Source organism: Arvicola amphibius, chromosome 9 (genome assembly GCF_903992535.2).
Source record: "Arvicola amphibius chromosome 9, mArvAmp1.2, whole genome shotgun sequence".
Lineage (NCBI taxonomy): Eukaryota > Metazoa > Chordata > Mammalia > Rodentia > Cricetidae > Arvicola > Arvicola amphibius.
The window spans coordinates 52,860,562-52,883,240 of record NC_052055.2 but is presented as its reverse complement, the minus strand read 5'-3'; the positions used below and the strand labels follow the sequence as shown (position 1 = coordinate 52,883,240).

General features: G+C 43.2%; 1 protein-coding gene across 2 annotated transcripts in view; it reads right to left on the bottom strand.

The window, feature by feature from the left end:
• Tmem117 (transmembrane protein 117) overlaps positions 1-22,679 on the bottom strand; it is a 429,197-nt gene that overhangs the window by 331,798 nt on the left and 74,720 nt on the right. For both annotated transcript variants that reach the window (XM_038343079.1, XM_038343080.1), the window contains one exon: positions 16,341-16,473. In XM_038343079.1, coding sequence (XP_038199007.1) covers positions 16,341-16,473 — 133 coding nt within the window. The remainder of the gene's footprint in view (positions 1-16,340; positions 16,474-22,679) is intronic.

The window sequence follows — 22,679 nt, the reverse complement described above, 5'->3', positions numbered from 1 at the left end:
ACAGGGGACCAAACCGGACTCTCTGAATGTGGCTGACGGTGGAGGAGGACTGAGAAACCAAGGACAACAGCGATGAGCATGAACTCTACACCATGGACAGACTCACTGTGAGCCTTGTCAGTTTGGTTGCTCACCTTCCTGGACTTAGGGGGAGCTGGGAGGACCTTGGACTTAACATAGTGAAGGGAACCCTGATGGCTCTTTGGCTTGGAGAGTGGCGGAGTGGGGGTACGGGTGGAAGGGAGGGGATGGAAGGGGGAGGAGGAGGGGAGGAGATGGAAATTTTTAATAAAAAAAAAATGAGAAAAAAAAGAACTGAGTAACTCAAAGGGTCTGCAGAATAAGGGAAATTTTAGGAACTAGTCACCAAACAGGTACATAAATCCTACCTCCTTACTAGTTCAGGTCTTTAAATTTTCAAAAACTTACCATAAAATGATGCTTTCAGATGATGAAGTGAACTATAAAAGCTACCTTCCCCAGACACTGAAACTGTTTAAAAAGACGGAATCTCCTAGGTGTCTCTTTTCTGCTGAGCCACACTCACTCAGGATGAGCCCAGCAGATATTCTGGTCCTCACGACCCCACCTGTGGGGCTATGATGTCCTTACAGTGACAGCCACGTGTCCAGCTGTGAAGTCTCTGCAAGTGCAGAGAGCATCTTCCTGCAATCCCTCTCCTTCAGCATCGGTGATTCCAGAGTGAAGTTTGCACATCAGCTTCTCTAATACAAAAAGGATGCTTTTACCAGTAAACGGTTATGACTGCAAATATTTGTTGTTGAAGTGAAAGCAATGTAAGAGGGGATGAGTTTATTTCGGTGCACAGTTCCAGAAGATGCAGTCCACCATCACAGGGGTGGTGGTGGGGATACGAGGCAGGCAGCCACACTGAGGACACTGTGAGGTAGCATGGAGCAATGGATGTGGGTGCTCATCTCATTTTCTCCTTTGTGTGTGGTCCAGAAGCTCAACTCACAGGACAGCACTGTCTATATTTAGCTTGGATCTTATCAACTTGACAATGAAAATTAACCATTAAAATTACCTAACGGTGAATGTTGCAAATACGTGAATCTGTATTGTTGTAATATATTAAGAGTAAGATATACATCTATGCAAACCAGCATATAGAGGTTTGGGAAAATGGCTCAGAATGTAAAGTATCTACCACAAAGGCACCAAGACCTGAGTTTGAACCCCTGGCTGGGCATGGTGATGTGCACTGTCATTCCAGTGGTTGAAGAAGGACTCAGAAGAATCTCTAAAACTTACTGCCAGCTAATCTTACCAAACCAATGATTTCTAGGTTTAGTGAGAGAGCCTTATTCAAAAATAAGGTGAATAACCACTGAAGGTAGCCAGGGTAAACTCTAGAGGACACACACACACCATATACACTATACATGCATACCACACACATACCATACAAACATACACCACTGATGGAGGACTCTCATTGGTTAATAAAGAAACTGCCTTGGCCATTTGATAGGCCAGCCCTTAGGTGGGTGGAGTAGACAGAACAGAATGCTGGGAGGAAGAGGGAAGTGAGGCAGACGCCATGCCTCTCCTCTCTGGGACAGACGCCATGGAGCCAGCCACCAGGTCAGACGTGCTGAATCTTTCCCGGTAAGCCACCAACTCATGGTGCTACACACATTAATAGAAATGGATTAATCAAGATGTGAAAATTAGCCAGTAAGAGGCTAGAGCTAATGGGCCAAGCAGTGTTTAAATGAATACAATATGTGTGTTGTTATTTCAGGTGTAAAGCTAGCCATGCGGGAGCCAGGTGGGACGAAAAGCAGGCCCGCTGCTCATCACTACATACCACAAATACACATAGACATCCAGACATGTATGAATACAGATATAGGTATACTGCACACACACATACACACACACACACACCATATACACATACCACATACAAACATACACTCCATACAAACATACACACCACAAAAACACATAGACATCCAGATATAGGTAGAGGCTGTTTAGTTTTTTGGCTGCCTAGACCCAAATAATCGAACTGTATTAATTAGAATACTGTTTGGCCAATAGCTTAGGGATATTTTGGCTAACTTTTGTATCCTAAATTAACACATTTTTATTAGTCTGTGTACTGCCATGTGGTTCCATCCAGTGTCTGTCTCCTGCAGTGGTTACATGGCTTCTGTCTGACTCTGCCTTCTTTTCTCTCCTATCTGTTTGGAATTCCCACCTTACTGCCATGGGCCAAAGCAGCTTTTTTTATTAACCAATAAAACCAACACATATACAAAAGGACTTCTCAGACCGTCCATAGATGTGTGAACACAGACATATGTATACTGCACACACACATACACACCATATACACCATACACATAACATACACACCACATCCAGACATGTATGAAATGTATGAATACAGGCATATGTATACTGCACGCACACACACGCGCACACACACACAGAGAATTGCACTGTGAATAATAAAGAAGCAGTTGAGGTAGGCATAGTGACTCTCACCATCACCCAGGAGTGGGAGGCAAGAGGAATAACATGAATGTGATGCCAACTTGGGTTAAAGTGTTTCAAAAAAAAACAATAAGAAGAAGCATTCAAGCCTATTACTACTTTGATCACAGAATACAAACATTTTACATCACGAGCACATCTTTGCTCTTAATGCAGAGGACACTGAATACACTGTGCTTTGAGCAGAGCTGGGAACCACCGGCCTAACCTAAAATGTGTATATTCAGGAGACAGAATAAAAACGAGGAACATTATAAAAAGTACCAGTCTTACCATTCAATTTATATTTTATTGAACTCTATTGTTCATGACCTAAAGAAATAAGCTTTTTTTTTTTTTTGGTTTTTCTAGACAGGGTTTCTCTGCAGCTTTTTTAGAGCCTGTCCTGGAACTATCTCTTGTAGACCAGGCTGGCCTCGAACTCACAGAGATCCGTCTGCCTCTGCCTCCCGAGTGCTGGGATTAAAGGCGTGCGCCACCATCACCCGGCAAGCTTTTAAAAACTAGGAGAAAATGTTGTCTAACACGTTGTTTCAATCGGGTTGTTTAGTATTCCATTTCTAAAGACTTTCAACGTTGCGGACACCATACCAAGCCCTTTGTGTCTTTTAACACACACATTGTATGATGCTAGGCACACTTGCTTCTCCAGAAAAACAAACTCAAAAGGGAATGTCAGAGTGCTCTCACCGTAGATGAAAGGAGGCTGACTAGGGAGACGCTAGTGTGAGTCTATCCTAACGACAAACAGAATGCACACCTCATTCATGCGGTGCTCAGTTCACCAAGACTGAAGTACCTGGAAGAGGGAGGATATCCCAGCTCAGCAGCAAGAATGCTGCATACAGTCTTGCTTCAATTGACATAACCTTAGCAAGAAAAGATATAAATAATAAAATAGTGCATTAATAAAACTACGCCTTGTTTCTCATCAATCCTGTGAGAGTTATTGTGGGGTTAATAGAGTGCAAATGTGTTAAGTCGTCACAGAAATGTCACGTTCTCAGATGGCACAGGGCCGTCTAATTAATTTGTTAAATTAGACTGTATAATTTTGGTAAGTCTCGAGCCTTTGGCTATAAAATATACATCAACTTCCCATGACTAAAAGTAATCATTTCCTGTCTGTTCATCACCAGGAAGCAGGAATTGAGATGAAATGTAAAGACACTCATTATTGTATGGACAATAGCTAACACACACACACACACACACACACACACACACACAAACACACACACAGCCTGCTATACAACTCGTGTACATGACCCCATCCTTAAGCCCATCAAATTTTCCATTCCTTTTTTCAAAATATCAAAATTACCAAGCAACCATTCAGCAGCTTACTCTATGCCTGATTTTCTTTTTTAAACCCTATGAATGCTGCGTTTGTCTGTTTTCATGGACAGAACGGGGCAGCTTGGGTCTATTCATAAACACCTGCTCCAGCCTCATGCCAGGCAGAGCTGTGCAGCCGTGAGCGAGTGTGCTTATGACTATATATGCATCGGTGTGGATCACACAAAACACTTACAGAAGCTTCTGCTTGATGAAATCTAGAGGTCCCCATCTGGGCAGTTCTATATGAATTAGGAATAACTGTTCTACCTCCCTAATAATAATAATAATTTGCAACGAATATAATCTTTTCAGTCGTGGGAACTGTGGTCCACTTAACCACATTCTAATGTACTTATGGCCCTAGGTTTGACCCTTGGCACTGAGAAGAATGAATGAATGAGTGAGGCCATGCTATCTTATTGACCAACGTTCTTTTTGCCATGAATGATTTACAGAAACTATCACTGCCTGAGAGCCATCATGCTGAGAAAGCAACTTACAGCTCTGCTATCACAATAAAAAATAACCCTTATCAGTCCTTATCAGTTGCCTTATGAGAGAGAATGCTAGCAGCTGGTCTGAAAACATGGCTTATTTGCCACAACTCTGGGGTGGCTACAAATATTCCACTGTAAACTCCATTGTTATACCAGGAACCAGCTAAGCTGTGGTCATCACCCAAATGACTCTATTTCCTGGGTCAGAATTTTTCTCCTGAAACAAGCTGACAGAATACTTAACATGACCAAGCATGGTGACTCACATACATGAACTCAGCCCTTGGGAACTTGGGACAGGAGGATTCTTATGAGTTCAAGCAAGCCTTGGCTACACATTGAGTGCCGGGCCCTTGTGAGCTAGAGTGACACCCCCTCTTTAAAGAGGGTGGAGTACGGAGCTGCGAGCAGCGATCACAGAGCTGTTGTCACTCTGGTCAAGTCGGTGTGGACTCTGGAGAGTCACAAGGACACAGCATTGATTGTCTTTCTCAACAATTCCCTAAGAACCCATCGATTAAGACAACACTAGCTGGGCATATGAATACCTCGTTATCCTGTACTGTTTGCATTCATATGATCAAAATGAAGTGATGGAAGATCAAAGCTTCCACCACAACAAACCACCCTCGTGTGGGTTTCTCCTATAACTATGCTTCGTGATCAATCCCCTCTGCCAGTCCCCTTCTTCTCTCTCCCTCCTCTTTACCCACTTCCCTGCCCTCCCCCTCCCTCTCTTCCGCTCTCCTCCTTCTCTCCTCTTTTTGTCTGTGCCCCACAATATCAACCCTATTGACCAGACTTAGCCCTTCAATTTGTTTTTCTTCTCCCCAGTCTATTCTCAATAGCCAGCTTCAGCCCTTACTCCCAGCCTTGGTAATTAATGGTGCTATTATTGTGAATTAATTGTATGAGCCAGTCAGTATTTAGCCTAATTAAGAATGAAGCCAACAAATTATTTGAGCGCCACTCCAGCAGAATTTGCAGTCAGCCATGCATCAGCTGCCCAGTGAAGCTTCCTAACCAGGCTCAGCCTCCACCCTCTTACCCTGAACACAGTGCTCTATTAAGTACTTAGGGAAATTGTCGGTGTTTTTCCTTAATTGATCACAGCTCAAATCAACAATTTTGTGCTTAAGTCTATCACTCCTAATCAGACAAAAAGTTAAATGTTCATAAAGACCATTTAATTTTTCCTCACCATTTTCCAAAACAGATTTAGCACTATTAAAGACAGAGAAACATATCTCTTCCTCAGAAGGAAGCTTGCAGTATGTACTGGTAACTGGGCAGCCCGCTTTCCACTCAAGACCAACAAATAACAATCACTGTGCTGGAGTAAAAATGTGCAACTGGCTTCTGGCCCCACTTCTAGATTAGTGGTGACAGGGCGCTTCAGATATCACTCTGGACTCCAGAAACTTACAGGATTATTATCTGTTGCTTAAAATTATTTTTTAGAAACAGCAAAAAGTAGGCTAAGTAGAGGGTCCAGTCAGCAAAGGGCTTAATGCACAGGTCTGAGGACCTGTGTTCAAATTCCCAGCCGATTCACAAAAGGCTATGGCACAGGGTACACACCTGCAATTCCAGCCCCCGGGGATGTGGAGAAAGAGGCTTGCTGGCCAGCCAGCCTAGGAGAATTGGCAAGTTTCAGGATCAGTGAGAAACCTTGTCTCAAAATACAAAGTGGGGAAGTGAATGAGAAAAACATTCGGCATTGATTTCCAGCCTCCACACGTGTGCACACATGTGGGTCTGCACACATGCTCATACAGAAGCATGTACACATAGACACAGAGATGCAAAAATAATAAATAAATAGAAGAAAAAAGAATTCAAGTAAGAAATTTCAAAGTACTTTTGTGATTTTTAGGTGTATTTATTGTGTGTGTGTGTGTGTGTGTTTCTGTGTATGTGTATGTATGTCTCTGTGTATGTCTGTGTGTGTCTGCATGTGTGTGTGTGTGTCTGCGTGTATGTCTCTGCATATGTGTGTGTCTGTCTGTGTGTGTGTGTGTGTGTGTGTGTGTGTGTGTGTGTGCTCTGCCTGCATGTATGTATGTTCACCACATGCATGCCTGGTGCCCACAAGAGGCCATAAAAGGAAATCGCATCTCCTGGAACTTGAGTTACAAACCCAGGTCCTCAGCAAGAGAAGCAACTGCGTCTAACAGCCGAGCCACCTCTCCACACACACATCCCCTCATGAGATTTTTTTTAAGTAGTAAACTTGGAAAAGCAAATTCTGCCTAAAGTGGAAGTTCTCCCTGAATTTTTCCACTAAAACAGTGTGCTGACCCCACCCCCACCCCCACCCCCGACCTCCGCAGGGAGAAGGCAAAGCTGTGAGCAATCCTTCCTGGTAGGACATGTGTCACGCTCCATGGTAGACAAAGCACCAGTCATTCTCTGAAAACGAAGAGCAGGAGAGTCTCAGGGCTGAGGCGAGTCATGTGTGCTGGGACCTAAGACGCGTGAGACCTTGGACAACCTCCCCGGGCACCCTGGTCCCTGACGCTCTCATTCGTGTATCTTTCGTATGCACGCTCGCTTGTTTGGGCTGCCTCTCCCTACACAACATGAATCCGAGGCCTCAGAGGCGTTCATTTCAAACGCTTTCTCCTCCCACCCACCCTCGTCCAGTTGCTCTGGTCATATCTCACTCCCTTGGTCTTCACCACACCCAGGTTAGGTCTCCAAGGAGTTCCTCACCAGGGCTTCTCAGGAAGGAGACGAAGAGAGGGGCTGAGGAGCTATGCCACCTCCATTATGCCTACCATTTCTTGTTTCATTTTGTTAGACTTTGCATATGAATACTTTCAAAACTGCTTGCATCGTTATCTTTCCCCCTTCAGTTCTTCTCTATGCTACATTTAATCGCTATTTATGCATTTTTATATATTAACTACCTGGAAAAGGCAAAAAATAATTTGGAGATTTTCTTTGTGATGAACTCTAGAAACATCAGCTTTGCAGCCTTCCCTAAACAGCCCATTGTTCAGAAAAGCATTCCCATTCACGGAGGACATTTTATGAACGTGAAGGTCTAGTTTCTTCACTGGTAAGCAGTCTTTGCTTTTTAATGCTGGATTATGTCTACAAACATGTGAACATGATTGCGTGTCTGTGCTTATAGACACTGTCCTAGGAGCCTGTACTGGATCACGGTAAGGTCAAGCGCATCATACAAGGTCATCCTCCAAACGTGCCCCAGATGGCTCGGGGAAGGTCCCACACTGCTTCTCCAGAGCACCTGAGCTCAGTGTCTGACACTCACGGGCAGTTTCTCTGTAACTCCTGCTCCAGGGAGCTCACCTCTGGCCTCTCAGAGCACCTGCAGTGTGCACATCTACAGACATGCACACAAGCATAGCTTTAAATATGACTCTTTGGAAGAGCGGCCAAAAGGTTGTAAGAATCAGACCAGGAAATGTTCCGTGAGTCTGTCACTCCTAGAAATGACAGGGCAGCTGAAGGCATAGACACTTCAACGATGTGGCTGCCTAAACAAGACCTGAAGAATGACAGTGTCACTAGACACTCTAACACAGGAGGGGGACGCCTCACTGGATCCCATGCCCTAGACAACGAATGAGAGGCAAGTAAAAAATGGAGAGAGGGAGAGAGAGAGAGAGAGAGAGAAAGAGAGAGAGAGAGAGAGAGAGAGAGAGAGAGAGAGAGAGAGAGAGAATTAGCCTCTCCCAGGAATGAGAACCCCAACTGGTTATCCAATACCAAGTCCTCAGCCCTGAAATCATATACACACAAGCAACACTAAACAGCCCCATCAGATTACATTTATAAGTTATTGTATACATGTACAATAATTCAATGACCCATTTGAGGGATGAGAGGACCATGGAAGGGTTTGGAAGGATGGAAGGAAGGGGGAAGCGGTGTAATTGTAATTTTGCCCTAATGCCCCTTAACTGAAGAATGGATAAGGAAAATGTGGTACATTTACACAATGGAGTACTACACAGCAGAAAAAAATAATGACATCTTGAAATTTGCGGGCAAAAGGATGGATCTAGAAAACACCATATTGAGTGAGGTAACTCAGACCCAGAAAGACAAATATAATGTGTATTTACTCATAAGTGGCTTTTAGACATAAAGCAAAGAAAACCAGCCTACAATTCACAATCCCAGAGAACCTAGACAGCAATGAGGACCCTAAGAGAGACATACATGGATCTAATCTACATGGGCAGTAGAAAAAGACAAGATCTCCTGAGTAAACTGGGAGCATGGGGCTATGGGAGAGGGTAGGAGATGAGGGGAGAGGAATGGAAACTAGTGGAAGAAAAATATATAGCTCAATAAAAACAATAAAAAAGAACATAAAAAAATCTTCTCTAACAAGACAGACAAAAATGTCAACACTGTGTTTCAGAAATTCGGAGAAGGGCAGATTTCTCTATTTGATTGGCTCGGGTGCTTTTTAGCCATCTGACCGTGGGGACACTGAGCCTGTGCTAACACTGTCACTTGTGTATATCGCGCCCCTGGGTCACAGTCTCCTCCTTTTTCTCCCACATTCACTCCTCTTTTCCTGGGAGAAAAACCCTTACTCCTGCTATCGACCAGCACTGAAAACGTGTCTTTTGCTGCCCTCCAGTGGCTCTTTTTGGTATAAATTTCTGTTACTAAAATGCTCTTCAGAAAGATACTTTTTTTTTCATTTTTGAAATCCCACTTACTTTATTTTCGAAACAATCTTATTTTAAATACCTATCCCAGTTCCCTCCTTCTCCCGTCCTCCCACTCTTCCTACCTTCTCCCCACCCCACCCCCCATCCTCTCCTCAAAGAGGGTACAGCCTCCCATGGGGAGTCAAGGAAGTCTGTCACATCACTTGAGGAAGGACCAAGGTCCTCCCTGCTGTATCTAGGCTGAGCAAGATCTCCTTCCATAGGGAATGGGCTCCAGAGAGCCAGATCATGCACTAGGGATAAATACTAGTTCCACTGCTAATAGCCCCACAGACTGCCCAAGCCACACAACTGTCGCCCACATTCAGAGGGCCTAGTTCAGTCTTATGCATCTCCCTAGCTGTCATTCCAGGATCAGTGAGCTACCATCAGCTCGAGCTAGTTGTTTCTGTGGGTATCCCCATCATGGTCTTGACTCCTATGCTCATACTTTTAAAAGGTGTTTGAAGAATCCAAATGCTAAGATGCTCCGAGCCTTTCATGACATCTCAGTTTTCTAATCGGTAAGATGTCAGCCTGGACCTTGGAGCACATCTCTCTTCATTCCTCCCAAATAAGCTCTGAACTCTAACCCCAGACCTACACAGACAGGCTTTAAGACCCTAGTGGACCGGGCAGTGGTAGAACATGTCTTTAATCTCAGCCCTCGGGAGGCAGAGTCAGGTGATCTCTGTGAATTCCAGGCCAGCCTGGGCTATAGAGCAAGTTCCAGAACAGGTTCCAAAGCTACAGAGAAACCCTGTCTCCAAAAGCAAAAACAAACAAACAAACATGACCCCTAGTAGAACACAGCAGGAACTAGAAGGTTCACACAAAATCAGCTCCAGCTCTTGTCCTCGATTTTTCTTCCCAGAGAGTCTGGTCCTGTGTGTAAGCAATGCACTAGTCTTCAGATGTTGTGCTGTGGTTGCAAAGGCTCAACTGTGGCGGCCACACTCTTCTGGTGCAAACAAGTGCTTTACTGCTTTGTTTTAGACTATTTCTGTATTTCTGCTTTTCTGCCCTAAGAGCTAACGAACCAACCATAGAAAAAAACACACCTACTATGTTAAAGCAAAAGCACACTGCGGTGGTTTCACAGCATGCGTGTTCTACTTGGCCAAGCAGCATCCTTAGAGGCATTGGTTATTTTGGTTGAAAAATGCATTAGCACAGTTTTGGTTATTAAAAGAAATGTTCAGGGAAGTCAAGGTGGACAGAAGGTGAGGCAGGAGGAAAGTAAATTGCTCTACACAGCAGTCTGGGAACTCCACAAGTTACGGGAGACTCCAGGGAAGTAAGGGTCTGAAACTTATCAAGGAAAAGATCCAAGGTTTTGACATGGGCTCAAACTCCTAAAGCTGTCTCAAAATCCCAAAACTGCATTTAGACCACAAACCCAGTTTAGGTGGGACTAACTTCCCAGCTGCCTGGCTGTGCCCACAACACCTGTCACACGTTGCAGATTCTTCTACCAAGAGGACTTCTGTTTTCTCATTAAAGACCATGACTAAAGGCAACTTGAGAAAGGGTTTGGTTCACGTATTCTTCCACATCAGTTCATTTGATGTGGAATGTCCTTCTGTATTATGTGTTGTAGGGCTCATGGGTCTACCCCTGCTCCTGGGGTTCATCTTGAGGACAGTTTCTGGTCAGCCAGCTAAAACATTCTGTTTGTTCCTGTGCTCCCTCTGCCCCCACTTGGTGATTATCTGTAGGGCATTGTTTACTCCATCTTGGGTGTGGTAATTTCCCACCTGCCTGGGTGGAAATCCTTGTACAACAGTGAGGTATACAAGGATTTTCCCAAGGTTGAATAAACAGCCTTTGGCTGATCTCCTTTCGAATGACCCAGGTCTCTTGTGTGTTCTTTCACTCTCCAGGCCCTTGCCCTGCTCACATATGGTTCAATGGCGTGAACTGTACCGAGGGGGTAACACAGACGCAGGTGTTACAATGTGTTGCTTTCATTGATGGACAAATAAAGCTGTTTTAGCCAATTGTCTTAGCAGAGTAAAGCTAGGCAGGAAATCCAGAGAGAGAGGGGAGGAGGGAGGGAGGAAGGGAGGGAGGGAGGGAGGGAGGGAGGGAGGGAGGGAGGGAGGGAGCGGGGGGGGGGGAGATTAGGCAGAGTCAAGGAGATGCCTGGTAGCTGCCCAAAAAAGCAAGATGAGAAGTAACAAGCCAGGAGCCTCGTGGTAAAATATAAAGTATAGAAATGGGTTGATTTATAGTAAGAGCTAGCCAGTAAGAAGCCTAAGACATTGGCCAAACAATTGTAACTGATAATAAGAGTGGTTATTTTATAAGCAGCTGCAGGGACTTGTGAGCAGACAGGGCTGGTGGAGAGAAACTGGTCCACTGAGAACAAGCAAGACAATGAAAAGCCTTCCATCTACATCCAAGGCTAAAATCAAACAGGACAAGAACCTGGAGGCAGGAGCTGTTGCAGAGGCCATGGAGGGGTGCTGCTTCCTGACTTGCTCCACGTGGCTTACTCATCCTGCTTCTTTATAGAGCTTAGAACCACCAGCCCCCAATGGGCTGGACTCCCCCACATCAATCACTAATTAAGAAAACGCCCCCACAGGCTTGCCTACAGCCCTGTTTTATGGAGGCATTTTCTCAACTGAGTTTCCTATAATAGTCAAGACTACACTTTAAGTTTTAATTACTATGCCTAAATGATCCATGAAACAAAAATATCTCTGATCTGCATGCTTCTTGCTCAAGGACAGATAGTTCCTGAAATGCTGGAGGCTATGGTTTGTGGGAGAAAGCAAGCCAAATGTTTTCACTCCCCTAAACAAGTTTGTCTGACCCATCTGCACCGGATGTGCTTGATCACGGTGGGCATGTGGGTGGGAGGTTCACTTGTCTCTTATTGAATGTAGGCTGGAGGTATATCAGGATGTGTGCTTGACCCTCATTGGACTTCATAGAGGATGTAATGAATTAAATGTTTTCCTTCTTAACCGTGACTCAGGGCCATTTCCCAGGAACCTGGGTATGAACCTTGCCAGAGTTCATCCACCTGGCCAGTATTTAATTAAATCTTTCTTCACAATTGGCTTTCAACTGCATTAGTAGTCTATTCTCAATTGATGGAATTAACATTTCATCCTCTCTGATGACTCTGGCTTGTGTCAAGTTGACATAAAACTAGCCAGCACACAGCCTAAATCCTCAATTCTGGTCTCTGCCAAAAGCTAAAAGCTCAAATCCCCAAGCTGCTGCCTAGTATGCAAGCCCGTCGACATTTCCCCTCTTGCTTTATTCTGTTTCAGGATAAGCTTAGCTACGCATTTTAAAAATCCATCCGGCTGTGTTATATCTCCAACAGTCCTAGGATTTGTACAGCAGGAGAGGTTACTGGGCCCACCCACATTGTGGGGCAAGAAATTGCTTATAAAATGCTAAAGGCAAATGCTGCCTTACCTTACCTAGGAACCTTACCTACAACCTGGAGCATGCACAGAACAGGGACTCGTGACGGGCAGGATGTGGGTGCTGTGAGATGCAGGGAGTAGAGAGAGAAAAGCGTGGGGAAGACGTTTCCCCACAGTCTGAATCTCTGCCCTTCGGGTCCATGAAGCTCGTTTGCCTTTTGTCTCTCTCACTGCCCCTCAGTCTGTTCCCCAAAGATGCCTAAAATCTTAGGAATCACTGTACACTTCAGGGATTCAACTGGGCAAAAACAGAAGTCAGGCAATTTACTTCTTATCAAGTAAGTTCTGGCCAGGTTTTATTCTCTGTACTCAGGAATCATGGGCCTCAGTTTATACTTAATTCTTATTCAGTTCCAAATCTGGGATTTTTAAAAGCAGACCAAGATAGAAATACCCCCTTTTTTTTTAATCTCTGAAACCCTACTGATGCTTAACACATAAATGTAAACAGAGACTGCGCTTTCATTTCCCAGCCACTCAGACCCAAATAATCACATAGAAACTATATTAATTAAAACATTGCTTGGCCAATAGCATAGGCTTCTTGTTAACTAACTCTTACATCTTAAATTAACCCATTTCTATCAGTCTGTGCATCACCACGAGGCTGTGGCCTACCGGTAAGGTTCCTAAGGTTCTAGTATCTCCTCCTTCAGCAGCTACATAGCTCCTGCCTTTTTCAGCAGCTACACAGCATCTCTCTGGCTCCACCTACTCTTTTTCTCTCTGTGTCTATTCTGATTTCCCACCTGGCTTTACTCTGCTAAGTCATTGGCCCAAAGAGCTTTATTCATCAACCAATAAAAGCAATACATATATAGAAGGATATCCCATATCACATAATCTCGTCAAAGCATTCATTCTAGAGAGTCCCAAAACATATGTACAGAAGGTTAGTGGCCACATTAGGTTTCCTGGGTTCAGAAAACACTTTGGGAATGGGTCTGGGCCAACATTACCAGAAGCATCCCTAAGCCAGAGCAGACTGGAACCCTCCATGCAAACCAGATTCAGTGTGAAGAAGCCTGTGTTCTCTGCTGGCAGCGATCCTCCAGCATGAGCCAGTCTCCTGTGATGTCCACATGTCCCCAGTCCTTCTCATATTCCGGCTCTATCACTCCCTACCCTACATAGGATGAATCAATAACTCAGCTACTCATGCATCCTGGAGAAGCCCAGAAGCACAACAATGCCCTTTTTCCTGAGATGTGTTTGTCCACCAAATCTACAAACTGGCTTTGAAACACTCTCTCAGTCACACGCACACATGCTAAGAGCCCATGCATCCTTTGGAAATGGCCCTTTGAGGTTTTAAGCCAGTAGAGTTAAACAATTCGTCCCTTGCTGTGTATTTTTTTTTCAGGTGACATTTTTAAAGGCATTCTCTCAGTGGAAGGCTCTTTCCTAGCAAACGTGAGACAGATCCCTGGAGAGTTCAAAGATTACATACGAGTTCAAATATTCCATAATCTCTAATGATGCATTGATGTAAACTATCCACTTAACAACTACACATACCTCCGATTTCTTTTGATTATCAAAGTCAGCTTGGAAGATGAAAGTGTGGAGAAGACTAGCAGGGATGCAGTGAACGGAGTCGCTGGGCCAGTCTTTAGGGGCTTGCGTGCTGGCCTTTCAAGCGATGGGTCCTTAAAATTTGCTACTTAATAGGTCAACCACTCTATTATTCTCTTGGGTGGGGAATCAACTTGAACGTGACTTTGGGCAATCCTTAATTTACTGATCCATAAAGTGGAGACAATTATGACAGCCAAAGTTACAGCTTAAGTTTTAATTACTATGCCTAAGAGATTCATGAAACAAAAATGTCTCTGATCTGCAAGACCCTTGCCCAAGGACACACAGTTCCTGAAATGCTGGAGGTTATTGTTTATAGGAGATGACAAGTCACGTGTTTTCACTCCCCTCAGCAAGTTTGTTTGACCCATCTGCACCAGATATGCTTTATCACAGTGGGCAGGAGGTTCACAGGCAGGAAATATGTCAGGATGTATGCTTGCCCCTGATTGGATGCAGGCTGGAGGTACATCAGGATGTACGCTTGCCCCTGATTGGATGCAGGCTGGAGGTACATCAGGATGTATGCTTGCCCCTGATTGGAGGTAGGATGGAGGTACATCAGGATGTATGCTTGCCCCTGATTGGATTTAGGCTGGAGGTACATCAGGATGTATTCTTGCCCCTGATTGAACCTAATGGAAAACTTAAGCTGCTCTAAACCCCAGGCTCATCTTCTGGAAACCTAGAGATGGACCTGGCCAAAGCTCATCCACCTGGCCAGTAATTAAAGCTTGCTTCAAAATTGACTTTGTATTGTGGTACTGGTCTTATTCTCGACTGGTAGATTAACAGCAATTGCACAGGGTCAGTGTGATGTTTAGAACTGGGACAATTCATGCCTGCCGCTAAGTACTCAGCAGCTGCGTGCTCTCTTTAGGATTATTTTGATTTAGCTGCTGAGTGTTTTACTCCGTGCATGTTACTACATTCAATTTGCTATTTTTAAATCTCGATATCATCATTTAAATCCTTAACACAGGCCTTATGAGTTCCATATAAAAACACAATCCATGCTCCTGCCTCAGGCTCCCAGGTGCTTGGAATTATAGGCCTGTGTTATCACATCAGACTCCATCCAGTGCTTTTAAAGTACAAAGTCTTGCAGGGAACCCTCTGACCACCTTAGGCAATGCCAAGTTGTCGCCATCCACTGTTATCCCAGGATAAAGCTCAGGAGTATTCTGAGAAGCCCAAGTGAGAACCTATAACTCCATTGTCAAAAATAAACCCACTGTCAGTGTCATTATCTGGATACAAAAAAAATAATCATGACAACACAATAGTGTTCCAAGGCCTGACCATTTGATCTGAAGTCATTCAGGGATGTTGCGACTATAAAGTATCATCCTTGTGAAACATCTGCTTTTCTATGACTAGTCAGCCCCTTTACAGTGGGAAGAAAAAAAATGCTAAAAGGGCTTCGTCTCTGGACTTAATGATGGCCAAAGTCTGTATACAGCATCCAAACCACCTCACATGATAGAAACGATTGATTGTAGCTAGCCTGCAACCTAGAGAGGGAGGCCACAATCTAGTGAGGGGGCTAGACACCCTCCCTAGCCATTTACTCAATGCCTAATGCGTAAGTGGCTTCTTGTTGCTACCCGTCTACTTCTCAAGACTGTAAGATAAACCAACCTCCAGCATTCTGCCTTTAAACTCAACTGAAAGCAAAGCTAGAGGAAGCTGTGTTGAAAAGCTGACTGCTGTGCTTTGCTCTGCAACCACAGAGCTGAAGAAAGTTGGAAGAAACTCTACAGTGAGGTCACAGCAAATCTCCCCGCTGCTGTGGTCTGCTAAGGGCGGTGGTGTTCCGTCTGCCTTTATCAGGTCCTCTCTGTTGAAACTGTCAAAGAGAGGTGCTGTTTGTTTGTTTGTTTATTTGTTTGTTTGTTTCTATGCTATCACACCAGACGTGGATCATGAGTTACAACCCTGGAGTCTGTCACAGCCCTGCTATACCCATTAGGCTTCCTGACTCCCTGTTCTCTCCCATTATAATAAAATTGGTACCCGCATTCAAACTATACCACAAAAAGGTGTTAAAAGTAAGGAATAAGCCTCAGTGTTATAAAATGCTTCATCTTACTAAAAGGAAGAAAGAAAGGTTCTAAATGTCTTAAGTAAGACAAGCACAAATTATCTCTATTTAGGGGCAAGTTTGCAAGAACTGAAGATGCTGAGTGAGATCTTCGGAGAATGCTACATACACCCCTCAGCACAGCTCAAGGGGGTCAATAACTCACCCCATGTTACCATCCATCAGAAGAACCGTGTTATATATGTGAGAGAAGAGGAAGAGGAACAGAATGGTGCTGAAGAACATTGTCATCCACGATCCATGGTCTTCACGAAACATTTTTAACCGCAGCAACTGGCCTGAAATAGAAATACTATGAGTCAGTGTACATTGGCAATTGAAATTCATATATCCTTGCTTTATTTTAACTGCAGGAATACCTTTGGGAAAGCCCATTATCGAATGCATTTTTGTTTTTATATGAGGAAAGGAGGGCAAATAAAATCCAAGACAACTAGTTTCTCTCTGGAAAGTGGTATTAATGTGAGAACTACTACCCAGGATTATCCACTACGGTGGCATGAGGACAAATTGGAACACCACCCTTGCTGCATTTAATTTCATAAATGTGCTCTGGTTCACACTGAAACTACTTAAGGCAGATGGCAAAAGGATGATATGTAAGTTCTACATGGTTTCCTTTGGCTTCTGGACACCCATTCTTCATACCACACCAGCTCCACTTATAAGGGGACACGGTTTCTTCAGGGACGTGTCAAGGAAAAACAAAGATGTTGTCATCAGACACAGAGGACTTAGCCTCTCTCCTAACTCTTAAAAGTTCATGCAGATGTGTGTGTGAAAGAGGGGGGGGGTCACATGTGTGTGTCGCAGAGAGCAGTGTGCTTATGGAAAAATATAATTTCCATTTTGATCTACAGAATCCAATTTACAAAGACAAATGATAAAAATGAGAGACAAGATAAAGTGTTAAAATTTAGGGAAAAGAAATATGTATTAGGATAAACACTGAGATAAAAATTATTAATACCAGAAGTGTTCTTATTCTATATGGACTATCACCTTCATTATGACAAAGCAATTGAAAAATAAAGCTTAGTTATTCAAGTGGCCTCCAGACCGTTACGTGTTGAGGTGAGGGTGGAAAAGCACGGGTACTGCGGGCTTCCAAGAGTTAAAGTCAGCACCTACCAGGCATGTCTGCAACCCATAGGCCATGTGCAGCCAAAGGGAGCTCTGGGAGGGGCCCAATACAAAATTGTAAGTATCCTTAAAGCATTTTGAAATATTTTGCAATTGTTTTCAGAACTTGCATGGTTCTCAAGCGCAGAGTTTTTTTTTCAGGGTCAGTGGCTTTTTAATCAAGCAAATGTTAACATTGTTTTCCGTAATAGCATAGCAACCACATACTGATGGCAAAGTCCAAGCCATGCACAGAATGCTTTTATATTTGCCTTCTTAAAAACATTTGGTTTATGTAAAGGCCTGGAATTTTTATGCAAACACATGTACCATAATAACAGTGATTCTTCCCCACAAATACTGTATTTAAGGAAATCCCAAATGCTTACTTTTGTATTAAGTTTTTTCATTTATTTTACATACCAACCGTAGGTTCCCCTCTTTCTTCTCTTTCTGTTCCCTCCTCTCACCTCCCATCTATTCTCACCCCCATCCACTCCTCCTCCATCAAGAAAATGGCAGGACCCCCATGGGTGTCAACAAAGCATGTCATATCATGTTTTGGCAGGACCAAACTCCTCTCCCTGCATGAAGGCTGGGTGAGGCATCCCAGTATAGGGAATAAGTTCCCAAAAGCCAACTCATGATCCAGGGACAGGTCCTGACCCCACTTCTAAGGCCCACAAACAGACCAAGCTACACAACCATCATCCACATGCAGAGCGCTTAGGTGGATCCTATGTAGGCTCCCTAGCTGTCAGTCCAAAGTCCGTGAGTTCCCACTAGCTAAGGTCAGCTGTCTGTGTGGGTATCCCCATCATGATCTTGACCCCCCTTGATCATACAATCCCTCCTCCCTCTTGGGTCAACTGAACTCCCAGAGCTCAGCCCAGTGCTAGGCTGTGGATCTCAGCATCTGCTTCCATGAGTTACTGGATGAAGGCTCTCTGTTGACAATTAGGGTTGTCACCAGTCTGATTACAGGAGAAGGCCAGTTCAGGCACTCACCCTCTCCACTACCTGCTAGGAGTCTTAACTGGGGTCATCCTTGTAGATTCCTGGGAGTTTCCCTGGCACCAGGTTTCTACCTAACCCCAAAGGACCCCCTCTATCAAAATATCTCTTTCATGACTCTCCCCCTCCACCCCACTCCCAACTCAACCAACCATATCCCTCATGTTCCCCTCCCCTATTTCCTTGCCTCCACCCCCGCCCCCATCCCTAGTTTACCCAGGAGATTTCATCTTTCCACTTTTCAGGAAAATCCATGCATACCTCTTAGGCTTCTCTTTGTTACCTAGATTCTCTAGAGTTGTGGATTGTAGTCTGGTTATCTTGCTTTATATCTAATATCCACTTATGAGTACATACTATATTTGTCCTTCTGGGTCTGGATTACTTCACTTAGGATGGATTTTTCTAGTTCCATTCATCTGCCTGCAAATTTCATGATGTCACTGTTTTTACTGTTGAGTAATACTACATTGTGTTGATGTACCACATTTTCTTTTATTGAGGAGCATCTAGGTTGCTTCCAGGTTCTGGCTATTATGAATAGTGCTGCTATGAACATAGTTGAACATGATTGAGCATCCTTTGGGTATATGCCCAACATTGGTATTGCTGGGTCTTGAGGTAGATTGATTCCCAATTTCTGAGAAACTGCTAAACTGATTTCAAAAGTAGCTGTATAAGTTTGTACTCCCACCAGCAGTAGAGGACTATTCCCCTTAGTCCATATCCTCTCCAACATAGGCTGTTGTTAGAGTTTTTTATCTTAGTCATTCTGACAGGTGTAAGATGGTATCTCAGAGTTGATTTGGTTTGCATTTTTCTGATAGCTAAAAATATTGAACAATTCTTTAAGTGTTTCTTAGCCATTTGAGATTCTTTTGTTGATAATGCTCTGTTTAGTTCTGTGCCCCATTTTTCAATTGGGTTATTTGGTGTTTTGATGTCTAGTTTCTTGAGTTCTTTATATATCTTGGTTATCAGCCATCTGTCCAATGTCGGGTTGGTGAAGTTCTTTTCCCATTCTATAGGCTGCTGCTCTGTCTTACTGACAGTGTCTTTTGCCTTACAGATGCTTTTTAGTTTCAGGAGTACCCATTTATTTATCGTTGTTCATAGTGTCTGTGTACTGGTGCTATGTTCAGGAGTTGTGTCCTGTGCTGATGTGTTCAAGGCAACTTCCAGTTTTCTCTTTTATCAGGTTCAGTGTAACTGGACTTATGTTAAGGTCTTTGATTTACGTGAACTTGAGATTTTGTGTTTTTGTTTTTTGCTTTTAAAGAAAGGGTTTCTCTGTGTAGCTTTGTAGCCTCTCCTGGAACTCACTCTGTAGACTATGCTGGCCTTAAACTCACAAAGATCTGCCTGTATCTGCACTCTGAGTGCTGGGTTAAAAGCATGCACCACCACTGCCTGGCTGGACTTGAGTTTTATGCAGCATAGAAGATACAAATCTATTTGTATTCTTCTATATGAGAAAATTCAATTACACCAGCACCATTTGTTAAATGTTTCCCATTGTGTAATTTTGGTTTTTTCAAAAATCAGGTATTTCTAACTATGTAGATTTACATCACAATCTTCAGTTCTATTACATTGGTCCACCTGTCTATTTTTATGCCAATACCATACTGTTTTTATTACTATAACTCTATAGAAGAGCTTGAAGTCAGGGAGGGCAATACCTCCAGAAGTTCCTTTATTATATAGGAGTGTTTTAGCTATCATGGATATTTTTTCCATGTGAAGTTGAATATTGTCCTTTTGAGGTCTGTGAAGAATTATGTTGAAATTTTGATGGGGATTGCATTGAACCTGTAGATTGATTTTGGCAAGATTGCTATTTTCACTATGTTGATCCTACCTATCCAAGAGCATGGGAGATCTTTCCATTTTCTGATAGCTTCTTCAATTTCTTTCTTTAGAGACTTAAACTTCTTGTCATATAGATCTTTCACTTGGTTGGTTAGAGTACCCCAAGATATTTTCTTTGTGGCTATTATAAAAGCTGTTGTTTCTCTGATTTCTTTCTCAGCCTTTATCATTTGTTAATTAGAAGGCTACTGATTTTTCTGAGTAAAGCTTGTATCCAGCCACATTATTGAAGATGTTTATCAGCTGTAGGCATTTCTCAGTATAATTTTTGGGATTACTTAGGTACACTATCATATCATCTGCAAATAATGAGTGTTCGACTTCTTACTTTCCAATTTGTTTCCCCTTGATCTTTTGCTGCCTTATTCTTCTAGTTAGAACTTCAAGTGCTGTATTGAATAGAAATGGAGAGAGTAGACAGCCTTGTCTTGTTCCTTATTTTAGTGGAATCGCTTTGAATTTCTCTCCATTTAATTTAATGTAGGCTGCTGGCTTACCCTATATTACTTTTATTGTGTTTAGGCAACTGCAAATGGAAGGGGTTAGCTCAGGACATTTTCTGCACACCTGAGATGTCTAAGAAGCTTTAGCAACAAAAAAACAATGTGAAAATTCCCAGTATTGTATCAACATTTCCCAAAGTTCTTGAGCCAGAGCTTTGAACAAAAGTCCTTGCCATGTTCAGGGCTTGCTTTAAGTAAGTGAGAAATGAACTTCTCTGTAGGCATTGCATATTTCAGAAGTTATTATTAACATACTAGTATTATCTGACCGGACAGAAGGCATCTGAGAAGTCATACAAGAATGAAGCTTAAATAGTCCAAATGAAAACTTTATTTCCTTCACCTTTTTTTATATTCATGGTTGAAGGAATACATAGTAAATTATTTCTGCTGAATGGAAGACTGATGGGAAAATTACAGCCTACACTGTTCTCACTGAGACAACACAACTATAGAATTTACAAGCCCAAACAAGCCATTGACTGCTCTGTGTACACCTCACCACCTATACACTGCAGTGAAGCAGAGACCATGGTTCTCTTTTCTGTCATTGTGTTTCTGTGTATGCTGCTATGATTTGAACATGGTTAAATACCCAAAAAACTCATAGAAATCTTATTCCTGTGTCAATAGCATTGAGCTATGTTGTGGCCTTTAAAAGATGATTAAGTTGTTCGGGAAGATTAATACCTGGGGACTGGGTTAATTCTTTCAAGACTGGATTAGTAACCATGAGATAGGTCACTATAAAATGAACACTCTGCATGATTTGTCTCTTTTGTACATGTCCGATTGCTCTCAGCCTTTCAAAACAGCATGAGCTACTCAAAAGCTAAGATGGCTTACAATGCTCCAGGATTTCTCAGTGTCTGAAATCACAAAGTAAGATAATCTCTATTCTTTATCAATCATCTTGTCTTAGGTGTTCTTTTAACAACAACAGAAAATGAACTAAGACACCACAGTGCCTGGAACATACTACTCTTAAATAAGCACTGGCCCAATTGATAGGGAACAAGGCACAAACAATACCTTATTGCACGGGACTCTATATTTCTAGATATCCCTCTTCCCGTGCTGCTCCCTGAGCCCAGTGAGGCTTCCTTCAGCCATTCACCTCTCTCCCCACCTCACATCTACTCATATACCAACTCCGTCCCCAGCATTGCTGATTCACTCCAATTCCCTGACCAGACTTTTCCCCAACATCCTTATTTCCTGTACACTCTATATGTGTTTTACATTTCCTCTGAAAAACCCCAACTCTAGTTCAGAACTACAGTTTGTGCTCACTGATTCTGTTAAAGTGATGTGAGCAGAGGAGGGCTAACAGGACTAAGCTGTCAACCACACAGTGTACAGACCATGATCTCCAATTCCAGCTGCCACTGCCTGGAACAGCCGTATAGTGATGGTTGTCATTGTCCTTGCCAACTCTTCCTGCTATTCTCCTCAGTAACTGTCAATGTTCACCTCAAAGCTCCTAGGAATTCTCTTTACTCTCAGGATATGATCTTTAGCCAGACTCAGTAACAGATAATGGTCATTAAGCATGATGACTCTCAGGATATGATTTTTATCCCAGACTCAGTAACAGACAATGGTCATTAAACATGGTTCCTCTCAGCTTCGTGTCCACTCTTACCCATCCACTCTCTATGTTCACGGGCACTCCTTCTTCCTTCTCTTGTTTCTCAGAGGATGCCAAACTGTTCTCAGAAACAGCCCCACCTGATGCCCTTTAGGAAGTGCCATCCAGTCTCTTAGGAACTTGCCACAGCTCTTTTCTCTCTTCTGTACACTCGATCTCTCCCTTTCTCCCCATCCTTTTTCCTCTGCCTCAAAAATCTTGTTAACCCTAAAAACAACGCTTGCTTGTTTTCAAGCCCTTAAACCACATTCCTTCCCCTTGTCTTCTTATCCAGACTTCAGAGAAAAAAATGATCACCATTCCCACTCCCTGAAATCTAATA